The 13,470-nt window shown below is 44.5% G+C and overlaps 1 protein-coding gene across 2 annotated transcripts in view; it reads right to left on the bottom strand.

Moving 5' to 3' along the window:
• Positions 1–11,446: 11,446 nt before the first annotated feature.
• EFEMP1 (EGF containing fibulin extracellular matrix protein 1) overlaps positions 11,447–13,470 on the bottom strand; it is a 46,008-nt gene continuing 43,984 nt past the window's right edge. For both annotated transcript variants that reach the window (XM_032103788.1, XM_032103787.1), the window contains exon 11: positions 11,447–12,668. In XM_032103788.1, coding sequence (XP_031959679.1) covers positions 12,510–12,668 — 159 coding nt within the window. In that variant the 3' untranslated portion in view covers positions 11,447–12,509. The remainder of the gene's footprint in view (positions 12,669–13,470) is intronic.

Raw genomic sequence — 13,470 nt, 5'->3', positions numbered from 1 at the left:
GCAACCTTTATTTTATTGTCTCATAACTTCATACTGTGTTTGGCCTTGATCTTATTTCAGGTGTTGTCTTCAGAGCCTCCCAAACTTGATCTCTGTTAGTTATGTGTAAGTTTTTGTGTGGTGGGTGTAAAGAGCATCTGGAGGAAACCAGGGGTTTCTCAGTGGTACACCCTGATTTTAGCTGTGTCACTGGAATGATCTTATTGGCAACTCCCAGCATGTTATTCCCAGGACGGGTGATATTCTGTCCTTCTGGCTTCAGAGGTTTCACCACAGTTCTGAAAAAAACCCAAACCTATTAATAAATGATTTTTTTGATTGTTACTGCTGTTTTCAAGATATTAAAAATGATTGTGTGTACTGGCAAGTAGGAGGACAAAGCCAGGACAGCAATATCCAGTGTATCATTAACCACAGGCTCTTTGCTGAATCTTCTCTCAGTGACTTTTTTCCTTTAGGGTTATACCTATTTTCCAGTTCCAAGAATTTGTTGAGTAGTTTGTACTTGTGAAATCCTCAAGCAGATGTAATTCTGCCCCTGCCATGAGTGACAAATAATCTCTCATCTGGAAGTCTTGTTATTTTCTTCCTGAACCTGATACTTTTGAGAGCAGTGGCACATGGTCAGCCGGACCTGCACAGCAATTTCTACTATAACAGGGGTGCAGTGCAAGATGCTGATGGGCACCAGCAAATTCACAACCTCTAAGGAGGCTGTGCAAAAAAAAACAATGCCAAGAAAATCTTCCCTCCATCTGCTTTGTGCTCTGAAAAGGAGCTTGACTTGCCATCCCACAAAATTTTGATGCGAGGGCTGATTTTTTTTAACCCTGGGAAGAATTTGAAGCCTCTGAGGTTTGTGAGCCTTTTGCCCTGAGTGGTTGAGCTGGGATAAAACCCAATTTCTTGGCTGACTCTGCAAGGTTTGGGGATTGTTGGCTTCTGCATTGGGATCCCTGGCCAGGGCTGGCCCTGCACACCAGTGGCCTTGGTTACATGCAAGAGGGAATATGCTTTTGAGGATTGCAGTAAAACACTGCTGAGGGTGCTTTTGCGGCAATTTGGGGTCTGTTCAGCACCTGCCTTTAACTGGGGGGGAGTTAATTGATGCTTCCTGGAGGGAGTTTCCCTTCTGTGACTAGGCAGCCTCCAGCCTCCTAGGCTGACCCTTGGAGCTTGGCATGGCCATGCTGCAATCCCTGAATTCCTGAGGGGAGCCCAGCTGTGTCCCCTGGTTGGTGTTGCTGCTGGCAGAAGGAGGGGATGGGACACCTGTGTGCCCACTTGTGCTGGTTTTGCCTGGGGCAGAGTGGGCTCAACACTGAGCAAATGTCAGAGCAAAGCCTTGGACAGATTTAGTCTCACTCAGGGACGTGTGCAAATCTTGGCTACAGATTTAGGAGCACAAATGTTTGAGGGAAGGAAAATGAAGGATTAGTGCACACACTCATATCATAACTGTGCCTCCGAAGGGAGTTAATTATGGATATGCTTCTTCAGCCCTCCTGCTCCCCACAGGTTTTCCTTGACTAAATGAATTGTGAATCTTGTTCCTGTTGTCCGAGTTAAGTGGAGTGAAACCTGCCCTAAGTAATACTGGGGGGGAAGTTTCAGTTGGAATTTTTTTATGATGAGCTTTGCCATTTAACATCATTAAACTCAGTTATCACAATTAAGTTTGCTCTAGGGTTTTTCTTGGTGCTTTTATTGGATGTTTTACTTAGTTGATTTACTTCAGTTCCTGAATATAGAGTTTTAATGTTCCTGGTTTTGTCAACCTTCTAAAAAAACTTCAGCTTAAAAAAAATTGATTTCTGAGAGCTTCTCAAATCAGAGAAATAGCACTCTTGATTTCATCATGAAGAGTCTGGAGTTGTTAGTGATTAAACTAATGAGCTGTATAATTATAGCGCAGGTTGAGGTGCAGAGGTTTTGCAAGCCATTCCTCCCCAGTTGCTGTAAAGCCAGTGCTTTCTGCCCTGCTGCTCCAGAGACTCTTTCCATGCAGAAATTGATTACATTTGCAAAATTTTCTTGTAAAATCTTTTCCCTTGTAAATATACTCTTTCCACACACTCAGTGCTGATTCAGTTAGAAATGGGTTTACATTTAGAGGAAACTTGTTCCCTTCTTCCAGGTAGAGCCTTTCTCACAGGTCCCAGACTGGATCTGGTAGGCAAAATCTGTGTATAACTATTGCCATCGTCATGATTCCTGGTCTCCAATCCTTGTTGGCTCTGGATCATGGCAAACAGATGGTGTTCAAGTTTTATTTGAATATCTGACTGCATTGGAAATGAGGCTAAATGAATTCAACCATCACTAATAGTAACAATGCCAAACCCTCAGGAAGTTTCTTTCCTCTTCTGCTTTTCCATGGTCTTCTTTGTAACTCTGTTAAACAACTGTTACATCTGAATGGTTTAACCAATGGCTTTGGAGGTGCATCTGCAAAATTTCTTGGTGTGTTGTGAGCTGAATCACCATGATCGTGGTTCCTGTGCACACAAGTGTCCCTTTAGGTCTGTCCATCTTGGTGGTGTGTACAGAAATTGGATTTAATGCTGGAAAAAAATCTCCGTAGAGTTACTGTTCTAGCAAGGTAAATGCAGCATTTTAATTGCATTTATAATTTGAGCCCAACCAGTTGTGTATTAGTTAACTCTTTTCCTCACAGCAGTAACCAGCAACAACCACAGCATTGAGCTTTGTTTGATCTAATTTTTGGAAAAATTGTTTAGCAATCACTGCTAATAGCTGGCTGATACTTGCATAGCATCCAAGTTCAACTGTACATTTGCCTTTCGCAGGGCAGACTTGCAAACATGATCTGGCACCCAAACAGGCCTGTGCTAGACTAAAATTATTCATGTGTAGTTGGATAAGTAAACAAATAAGGAATTTGGAGACTTTCAAGATTATTGAATATTTTTAACTGGGTATCTGCTTTTTTAACTTGGAACCATTCAGAATGGTCTTGAAACCAAGCTTTTGCCTTCAAACAGTGTTTGTTTGTTTCTGGGTTCTGTATTTGTGATTAATTAATGGATTTCATGAGCTCAGAACAGTCTTAAGAGGGAGAAACTCTTCTCCAGGATGATGGATCTATCCAAGCAAACAGGTCCTGTACACTTTGCTGTTAGGTTGATGCCCCTGCAGAGTTGATCTCTATGGCACTGATGGTTCTGTCCTATTCTTCATCAAAATATTATTCCCTTGATGTCTCAAAATCCCAGAAAAGGTGTGTGAGCCCTTAAATGGGAACAAGTGCCTTTGCGAAGGGTGACATGAGGTGAAAAGGGGAAGTGGCAGCACCGGGGCTGTGCCGGCTCCGGAGCTGCAGAGCATAGAAAATGCTCCAAATATCAGATGTGTAAGTTGAAATGGCCTCAAGGCAGCTTAATCTTATAGGGGAGGAATTGGCATGGTGCATAAACCAAGCAGAAATGGGCCTTGGCAGCCGCGGTGCAGCAGTGGCGGCTCTGGGACAAGTTGTTCCGAACACTTTATCACTTGTGGGGCTCACGCTTGCTGCTCTGCTGACCTGGGGAATGTGTCTCCTGCTTTGATCTCAGCCCAATATCCCCCTCAGCCAGGCCATCCTGTGCCTTATCCCAGCCTGAGCCAGCTTTCCAGGGAAATTCTCCTTGCAGCCTGGGATTTGTGGTGCTGGGGAGAGCTGCAAAGCCACCCTGGGGTGGTGAAGGAGGTGGCTGAAGCAGCCTTAGGGTTGCAGAAGGGGAGAAACCAGTGTCATGGAAATAACGCTTTCTCAAATATAGGCCATTCCCTGCCTTCTTTGGGGACTGGGTGGGCAGGTTCCGCAGCATCTCCGTGTTTAGATCCACTTGGGCGGTTTGGTGCCTCAGGACTCATTTCTGCTCTGCGATTGCTCCGTGCTGGGACATTGTGCAGGGGTTATTGGGGCAGAATTAAAAGCTTTTCTGTTGTTCTTCTGGATGGTTTTTGGCACTGGGAAAACCTGTAGCTCTTGCAAAATGTACAGCATCCCTGAGCTTAAACAGTATCATAACATCAGACCTCACTGGATTTTTGGCTTGAGGCTTGCATCCGGAAGTATTAAAATGCTTGTGTTAGACAAGAATGTTACCCTCGATATAAATTTCCATATAAAAACCTCGGCTTGTCGTTTCTCCATATATTCCCCCTGTTTGTCTCACCCTGATTTCTTTTCATTGCTCTTTCTGCTTGGCAAACACTGCTGTGGTCCTAGCTGCATGTCAGCCTTCGAGGGAGCTCCTGCAGGGCAATGAGGCTTTAAAAATTAACAAAAATGAGTATTTTAGGCTTTGTGTGTACTCTTTAAGGCTTGTCACTGCCTAGTGAAGGAAATGCATGAGCAATGGGTTGAGGGTGATGTGGGGGTAACCCCACAGACTTCTTCCAGTGCCTGGGTGGCCACAGCTGTGGCTTTTCCCTGTGGAATGGGGCACCCTGTCCCTTTCCCTGTGCTCTCCTGGTGCTGCTGTGCTGGGTGGGATGGCATTTACACCTCTAAAGCCTCCTGAGCTCTGCATTGGCGAAGGGCTGTGTGGTTGTTGGCTTCAGCCTCGGTGCTGCAGGGCATGATTTCAACCATGTCTATGGAGACCAATTTTCAACATCAAAACAAACCAGCGTAAGTGGAATTTATATTACCTTTTAAAAACACAAGTCAACAGAGCTGAGGGCTCTGCTTCGAGGAAGCCTCTTGGGTTTGTTCAGGGAATTACTACAAATATTTTATGTCTTTTTTGGAGACTCCAGGCAACCTCAGGAAGCTTCTGCTGAGGACAGCTGCTGAACTATCCCAGGTTAAATAGCTGATCAGTGGAGGTTTGGGGCTTGTGGTGTGAGACAGCATCCCCCATCACCAAATACCTTCCACTGCTTGAAAGCACTGTCTAATTTTCAAGACTGGGCTGATAATCCTAAATTTCTAGAAAGTATTTTCCCCCCAAAGCACAGTGTTTTCATTTTTGGTGCTGGTGGTCAGGAGCAATCAGACCAAAAGCTTTGATCCCAAGTGTCTGAGTGTGTGCAAATTTGGGTGATCCCAGAGGTGAAGAATTTTTTAGCTTTGCAGAGCTAAAAAATATCCCTGCAGCAGTGTAACAGCAGTGGAAGGGTTAAATTCAAATAAGAAAATGCTGTGGTGAGGGATGTGTTGTGATGCTGCCCAAAGCCCATTGAAGAGGCAGAATAAAGAAGGGCTGGGGGTGTTCCACCCTGCTCTGAAATGTGCTTGAACACTCAGTGCTCAGAATCAAAACAATCTTGTAAACTCAGTAATAGAGGCTAAAACCCAGAGTCTGGAGATTTTATGAGTATGTTTTGTGTCTTTCCGGAGCTGGTTAATGCTTATCCCAGTCTGGGGAAGAGAAACATACCAAGCTACTGGACTTAACATTTGCAAATAGCCTGGTTTAGGGATTTTGGCCTAGGTACAAGCATCGAATTACAACAAGATGAACAGCGACTTAAGTGCTTTATTTTGTGCCAACAAGCTGCCAGCTTAGACACATGTTTCCATTACCTGGGTACCTGCAGGCAGGTGGATTTGGGTGGGATGTTGGTACTGACTGGATCCTCATTTCATGTATCATACACCTGTAGCAGGTATGTGTGAGTAATCCTGCAGGAGAGCTTTATCTACATCTTTGATTGCCATGCTGTGAGTGTGGTGCCCCTCCAGCTTTTCTTTACATTTACATGCAAACAGCCTTTGTGCAAAGCACAAAGTGGAGCTTCACAGGAGTGTCACTGTGGCCTCTTAATTTCTGTCACCCCAGAAAATGGGGGTAACAAATTTTTAAAACAAGTAAGGAAACATATTCCTGCAAAATGTTTGTGTTAGAACTGGGTAGCTTTCACCATGGTATGGTTGACTGTCCATGAAACTTCAGTGCCTCATTGGGGATATTCACTGTATAATTCAGATCTTCCTTCCTTGGCATACCAGAGCAGAGGCAGAAATCTCCTGACCCCGTTAAAGTTTCATGTTACTATTTTGGTCCTCGTGATTTGGTTTTTAGTACAAAATCACAGGCCTTGCAGGGAGTGCTCAGCATGTTGGTTCATGTTCCTCTGCCTACCTACCTCTGCCAGCCTGTAGAGCTCTCCTGAAACGAAGCAGCCCTACTCTAAATACTGGGGGGCAGTCTCTTGACTGACCCTGCGTTGCAAAATTGTCTGAAACCAGGTTGATTTTGGGAAGAGAAAGCAGCAAATGCAAATCTAAATTTTAATCACTCCAAGGACCAATTCACGCCTAATAAGTGTGTGCAGAAACAGCTTTCCTGGAAACACCATTATCTGAAGTGATCTGGTTCCTGCTGCCTTCCTCCAGGCAGTGCCTTTAAATGGGGCAGAAGAGAAATTTTTCTCCCTTGAAGGTGACTTTTTTTGCAAAAAACCATTTGCTGCTGGCTGAATTGGCTTTGAGGCAGTTGTGGCCACTGCTGAGCTGGATGTGATATTTGGGCATGGAACCTGGTGCTGGCAGCAACTACACACAAACTCACTAATGCAGGTGATGGATGCAGCACCAACATGCTCTGTGCAGGCTGCCTTCCTTCTTCTTTTGGTGGGGTTTCCAGGTTTTGGGTATTTGGCATCACAAGAGCCGGTGCTGACGGCAGAGCTCCTGGCAAGGCGTGCAACAGCTTCAGAGCTGCCAATGACAAACTGGAAATGCTTCCCCTGTGCCCACGGGTGCCAGGGGAACAGCTCCTGTCCAGGACAGCCACGTATTTAATGGCTCTTGGGAGGCTTTCCTGGGAATGTGTGCAGTGAAATCTCAGCCTGGTCTGGGCTTTACCATTGCCAACATCCTGCTGTAAGAGGGGGACAGGACCCAAGCTCCAAGCTGTGTTTATGCTGCAGTGCATTTACTCAAGTGTGCAAAGGTTCCGTTTCATTCCCTGCTCTGATCCCCAGTTATTCCTGATGCTGAATTAGTTTTCTGGAGTTGTGGTTTCCTCTTTGAATGGTCTGCCATAACCCTGGTGCTCTCCTGGGAGGTGGTGGTCAGTCCAGAGGCCTTTGCTGTTCAAATAAAGCTGGGATAACTTCCTGCATGTGCATCACTTTGCATTTACCCCCTTTGGTTTTATTTGGCATTTCCTGCTTAATATTCAGAGCACTGTAAGGGCTCTGTTTCCCAGAGGATGCCCATCTTTACCTGAACAACTGGATATTGGTAGAAAAATGTTCTGTTCCCCTTCTTTTATCCACTTCTTACTCTGGGGCAGGTCCTTTGATATGTTGTCTGTAAGAGCAGCTCTGGCACAGTGCTGTTGTGCCAAATTCTTCCTCCAGGCATGCAGTAGAAAGGTTCACTTCTTTTTTTTGTGTTTTTTTTTTTTGCTATGGCAGTATCTCTTTTGCTTGTCTCCCTAATGTGTGGGTCCCCCCTTGGCCCCATCAGCCTCCTGGGATGTTGCTTTTGCTGTGACTGGGAGAATTTTGATTTGCCAGTGCAGGCATTTGCAAGCTGCTCCTTTGGCCTGCCGTGTTTGTTTTCACGTGTGACCTTCCAGAGCTCAGGAACATTTCCATTTGCCTTGTTCATGTACAGCCTCAGCTTCTCAGAGAATGACTTATTGATTTTAATAATGCCTTTTACCCTGCTGTTTTGGTATGTTGGCTTCCCCTCTGCAGCCCTTGCTCCGGGCTTCCAAAATTTGTTTGTTTTCCTAGTTTCCATGCCGCCTGCAGGAATTTTGCTCTTTTGACTTCCCACTTGGGTGTTTGTTGTATATATTCTGTATAGGAAACATTCCTGTACGTTGCACAGAGATACTCCAGAAACACTCTGGTGCAAGAAGAAAATGTGACCCTCCAGAGGAGGCGGTCACAGGTTCAGATGTTTCTGGAGTGGCACTGGCAGGATTTAAACCTTGAGGTGGCTGTGTAACTTCCATGGCTGTGGTTTCAGAGTTTAACAGCATAAATATGTTGCTTTTGTCAACCCAGCTGGCAGGCTGTTCCATTTGAAAGCCTTTCTGTGTGCTTGTTCAGGTGTACGGATGGGGATGGGGTATGCCTTTGCTTTGGGAGATTTTATGGACCTGCAGAAGCTTTAGGGGGTGTCTTAAGGGTTGGGATGAGAGAAAAAAATGGATGTTTTATTACAGCAATGCAATGAAGTGCAGCAGAGTGTGTTTGCAGGGCAGGAGCTGCTGGAGTGCTTAGCTGAGAGCTGCACCTTTTGAATGTTTATCCTGTTTGACTATATATGCACTGTGTGGTTATGTAGAAATTACAGAAATATTATTAACATTTAAAAACATTAATTTTCCAGATGCATTTCTGTGAGGGAGCAGAGATGCAGAGTACTGATGTTGCTTCTGGGACCGTTGGGATTCTGGATGAGAAAGCAAAATAATTTATCTCAAGAGAAACAGCATGTGACTGACGTAGTGAGTGTGTTTGCAAACAAAACCTGGAGCTCACCTAGTTTCAGTGTTTTGGTCTGCAGGGAGCATTGCTGGGTGTCTTGGCCCCTCATCCAGTATCAAGGTGATTGCTGAGATAGCAGAGAATAAATCAGGGAGTGCCTTCAATGCTACCTTGTCATATTGCTGTGGCATGATGTTTGCAGCTTTTTCTGCTGAGCAAATACACACAGTAAGTGTGAGGCTTTAAAGAGTTAACTTTGAGGTCACTTACTTTAAAAAATTACTTGTTTGATCCACATAATTGATGTCAATATAAAACAGGATTTTATATCTTTTCCCATGCAAAAATTACAAAAGCTGTTGTACTGCCCTTCAAATTTGCTTTGGCAACTCTAACCCAACCCTGTTTTATTAAACAGCTCTCTTTCCTCCTAATATATACAGAAATGTTTGCTGTATAAACATCTTAACTAGACATCTGCTTTTCCCCAGATATAAAACACAGTTAACTTTTTGCCCTGTTCACTGAGGCTGATCACTTTTTTCTGCTGGCCAGATGAAATAAAATTGGGTTTTGTAGCAGATGCAGCCCAGTTCAGTTTTGCATGACGCAGGTGTTCCCCCAGCTGGGAAGTGTGGAATTGTGCCATTTTGCTGAGATGATGGGGAGGTTTAGATATGTGAGGGCGTTAAAAATAATTCTCCGTGTTAACAGTGGGCTTTGTCCCTGGTGGGCTCCATATGCTCAACAGCTGACTGGGGCAGCAGCTGTTCTATATTTTATTAGGAGACTTATAAAGTTAGAAACACGGATGATCATTCAAAACACAAGCAACTCTTTGCAGCCATGGAAACGGGATTCAACAACAAACTTGCATTTGTGAGCCTTCCAAGCAAAATAATCCCACTGCACTGTGTTCAGGTGGTCCTGGGGAAGTGAATGAACTTGCATTTTGATTTCCTTAAGTTCTGTTTACTCAGTCCCATTTTTTTTTCCTCTTTTCTCCCTGTTTTCTGTTTCTGAGAAGGTACTAAACTTTGCATGTGATCCTGATTTAGATTCTTCTCCAACATTGACAGATTTATATGAGAATCCTTCCTGGAGTGTGCTCTTGGTAATGGTCATGGCAGCGGGATACAGAGAAGGCTGAGCAAACACTCTGCTGTCAAATAATTTCTTGGTATTTTAGTGTCCCTTATAATCCAAGTAGCTCTTCAAACTCTTGTTGCATGTTTGCTGCAGTTCCATACAATTTGCAGGGAACAGGTGAAGCTCTGCTTCCCTGGAGAATTGGTGAACCTGCAGGTTTCCCTCCTAAAAAGATGCAGGTTTTATGGTGCACAAAAGCTCTTCTTGTTCAGGCTCTGAACCATCTTCTCATTCTGACTGTGGGCTCCTTTCAGGCTCAGTCATGTTCCCCACCCCTACCCAAAACAAAACCAACCACCCCCTGCCAGTTTCTGCACAGCTCAGCTCTGTTCCTGTTTTGGTTTGGAGGGGCTGCTGTTATTCCAGCTCCTGGCTCTCATGGAAGCGCTGCCCACACCCAGTGACCGCCTTCAGGCTCAACCAACCTGCAGGATAGTGACAAGTGGCTGGATCTGCACTCCTGAGCTGTGTGATAATCTCTGACTTGGCCAGTTTGGGCTCTCAGTGGTCTGGTGGACACCTGGATATTGCAAACAGGGAGCAGGGTTGGCAGGACAGTTGTGTGTAAATAAATTGGATTGAGCCAAGCATCTGAGCACTGTGAGGTGTGGAGAACTTTGCAGGCTGAGGATGGCTTGGGAATGTGTGTGAGGTACAACTGTCTCTGCTGCTCCTGCCATTTGAGAGGTGTATAAATATTTTTATATGTAATGATCAATTTTGGGTCACTGTCAGATGAGCAGAGATTTGAAAGAAGGCTTAAAAGTGCTGGTGATGAAATGGATGTGAAAATTGGAAAAGCATGAAGGTAGAGTAAATCCTTGGGGCAGAGCCTGGCAGCTTGGGGACTTCAGGGATGGTTTGTGGTTCCTTAATTTGCTACAGAGACCAGCCTGGTGCCCTTCAAGTCTGGGGTCTTAAGGAGGCAAAGCCACTTGAGCCTCATTTGAGCACCTCTCAAGAGAGATCTGCCCATTTTAAACTTAAAAGCACCAAATTTTATTTTCTTGTAGTGGGCAATGCTGAATTGCACAATTTGGAAGTCGAAAGTTGGTGTAAAAGAACAGTGCTGGGGGTGGATGCCTGAGGGGCAGCACAGCTTGTTTGTGAGGAGAGCCTCCATTGAGAGAGAGAGTTAATTAAGGGACATGTGGAGGTGAGCATGTGCTGTTTGCCACAGGAATTGCATGGAGGAGCAGGAGCTGGAGGCATTTTGCTCAGTGCTTGTGTGGAATGAGGAGTTGCCTTTCAGACTGAGTGGATTTGTAGTGATGAATGGGGAGGAATCTCTCTGGGGAGAGGAAGGAGCTCCCTACAAGCCAAACACTTTATCAAAGACTTTTCACCATGGCAAACCCCAGTTAAATCCCACTACAGAGCAACTGGATTTGTAGTGGTGAGCCCCTCCCTGCAGGGAGGGACAAGGGGTGCCCGGGATCTCACCCCACTGCTCCAGAGCCCCAGGCAAAGAACGCGACCCAGCACCAGCACGATTTTCTGGCCTGTGCTACAGCCACGTGCTCCGACCCTTTTGGCAGATGAAGTATTTGTTTAAAGCCACAAATGACTTCCTGAAGGAATGATCATTGGATAATGGGGTCCTGCTCTGCAGTATGCCCGGGCGGGGGGGACGTGTCACCCTCAACCACAGCGGTTGTGGCCTGTTCTGAGTTTTGTTCTGGAGTGAACTTTTGCTGTCAGGAAAACTAAATCTCAGTAGGCAGCAGGCTTGTCCTTCTACAAAGGAATTGTGTTTGTAGTCTTCCAAGAACTCATCATGTATGGGTTGAGATCTGGATCCCTCTGACTGTGCAGACCTCAACGTGGCTTTGCCAACTCCCACAGTACGTGACAATAATGGCAGTAGTAACGAACTACCTCCAAACAGACCAAATACAATATGGTAAGAGATCTTTATTAAAAATTTTGTACATCAAAGGATTAACTACTACATTTTAAACAAGAAATAAGATTTTACATATTACAAAAGATGTTATTAGTTCTTGAATTAGAAATAAATTTTATGAACACTGTACATGATACATCTGAGTTGTAGGAGCAGGAACAGGATTGAGTGCCTGAGAATGATATAACTTAATAAGAAAATGCACTCAATTCTTAGTATACAACATAATATTTCTGGAAAAATAGTATGTTAACTTCAGTCTGAAAATGCTGCATCCCTCTGACCAGTAACTACCAACAGTGTTCTCGTGGACATTTGTGCCCTGCCTGGTGATTTCCAGTTTGGAGTTTCTTTCTTTGTTGGAGAAATTTTGTTCCTATGCTCTATTTTTCTTGGGGAGAGCATAATGTTATTCCATGGTATGGTTAACACAATCTGCATACAAAAACCTGATGCAAAGCCTTTCTCACAATGTAACTTTACCTCCAACCCAGGTTAGAAAAACCAACTGTGATGGTACATAAATGTCTACAGAAGTAGATTTTTATTGACTGTTACCTTTTGTTACAAAGTAGTTAAAAAGAAATATATTTTAGCTTATCAGATAACCGTTACTTCGTGTATCATTCGTACTACATAATTTTTTTCTTTTTTGAGATTCAGTGTAGCTGCATTAGAATTTAAAATAAAAACAAAACAGAAGATCACTTTTAAATTGCATGACCTATTTGGCTAGGAAGGGTGTGTGAAGTTTTACAGGATAGTATGAACATACAGTTCTCATATAAAAGTGTAGTATGTATCTAGTCCAAGGAAGGTAATAAAAAAAGATTTAAATCTTTATACAGAAAGTGACAATGCCCATGTTATACTATGGAACACATCTACTAATTTGAAATTACAGGTGTAAGGTGTGAATAAAAGATACCAACTTACTAAACAAGTTCTTTTAAAAAAAGAGAGCAAAATCTATAAATAAAAATAGTAAGTGCTTTCTTTCCGATACTATTCTTTGGCTGCTGCGGGTGCCAGTGGAGGGTTATTGCGAGCACTAGAAGGCGTAAGGTCCCACTATGATCGTTAACCTCAGCACCGAGCTTGTGCGGTAGTTCAGGCTGTTCACTGTCAGCATCTCCAGGTCCACGATGTGCTCCCTGGGTCCTGAGAGGGACTTCACCAGCACCAGCATTGCGCTCACGGCGCTGGTTTGCTGCAACAACACCACAACCAAGCCCAGCTCAGTCCAACCCACAGCAACTCCCAGCGGCATCAGCGCTGCTGTGTCACCGCACTGTGCAAGGCTCCGTCTCAGAACAGGCATGCACGAGGCAAGGCTTCTTTTAACACTTCCAAATGGCCATGACTAATCTCACACCTGGCTTTGCTGCAGGAAAAACTCCACCTGACTGAGGCCCAGAGGAATAAACTGCTGCAAAATCTGGTCCTGGTTATGCTGACTTTCCCAAAGCATGTGGGAAGTGGTAATCTATCCCAGGATGGTCTTTGTTTTAACCCCATCCACCAGCTTTTAAAATAGAGAGAGAATGAGTAAAACAAGAGCCCGAATGACTTTAACAGTGAGGTAGCTTGTTCAGTGGAGGGAAACTCAACACTGTCTTGTGGCTCATACCCCAGAAGTTGTGCTGTCCCTGTAAACACTGGGAATGTTTGCAGCTGGTGTGTACCTATTGCCATCCCCACTTTGTACTTCTCCCAGTCTGGGATTGTGCTGCTGGGGAACACTGACAGGCCTTGTTGGCATTGTGCTGCTGGTTTGTTAAACAGCTTTGTCATTTCCAGATGATAAAAGGGTCAACTCCATCTCTGCCTTTGCCTACTACAAATATTTTCTCCCTGTGTGACATGAGTTGGGTGCACAGATGAATCCAATCCATCTGCTGCATCCGGGAGCCAGCTCAGCATTTTACTAAAACAGTAGGAATAACTTCCAAGCAAGCTTTTGTTTACCACAGTCCCCTGGCAGGAATAAACACGTGCTTCCTCATTTAAGG

This window comes from Corvus moneduloides, chromosome 3, assembly GCF_009650955.1.
Source record: "Corvus moneduloides isolate bCorMon1 chromosome 3, bCorMon1.pri, whole genome shotgun sequence".
In the NCBI taxonomy this organism is placed as follows: domain Eukaryota; kingdom Metazoa; phylum Chordata; class Aves; order Passeriformes; family Corvidae; genus Corvus; species Corvus moneduloides.
The sequence above is the reverse complement of the archived record's forward strand: the minus strand, read 5'-3'. Positions and strand labels throughout refer to the sequence as shown.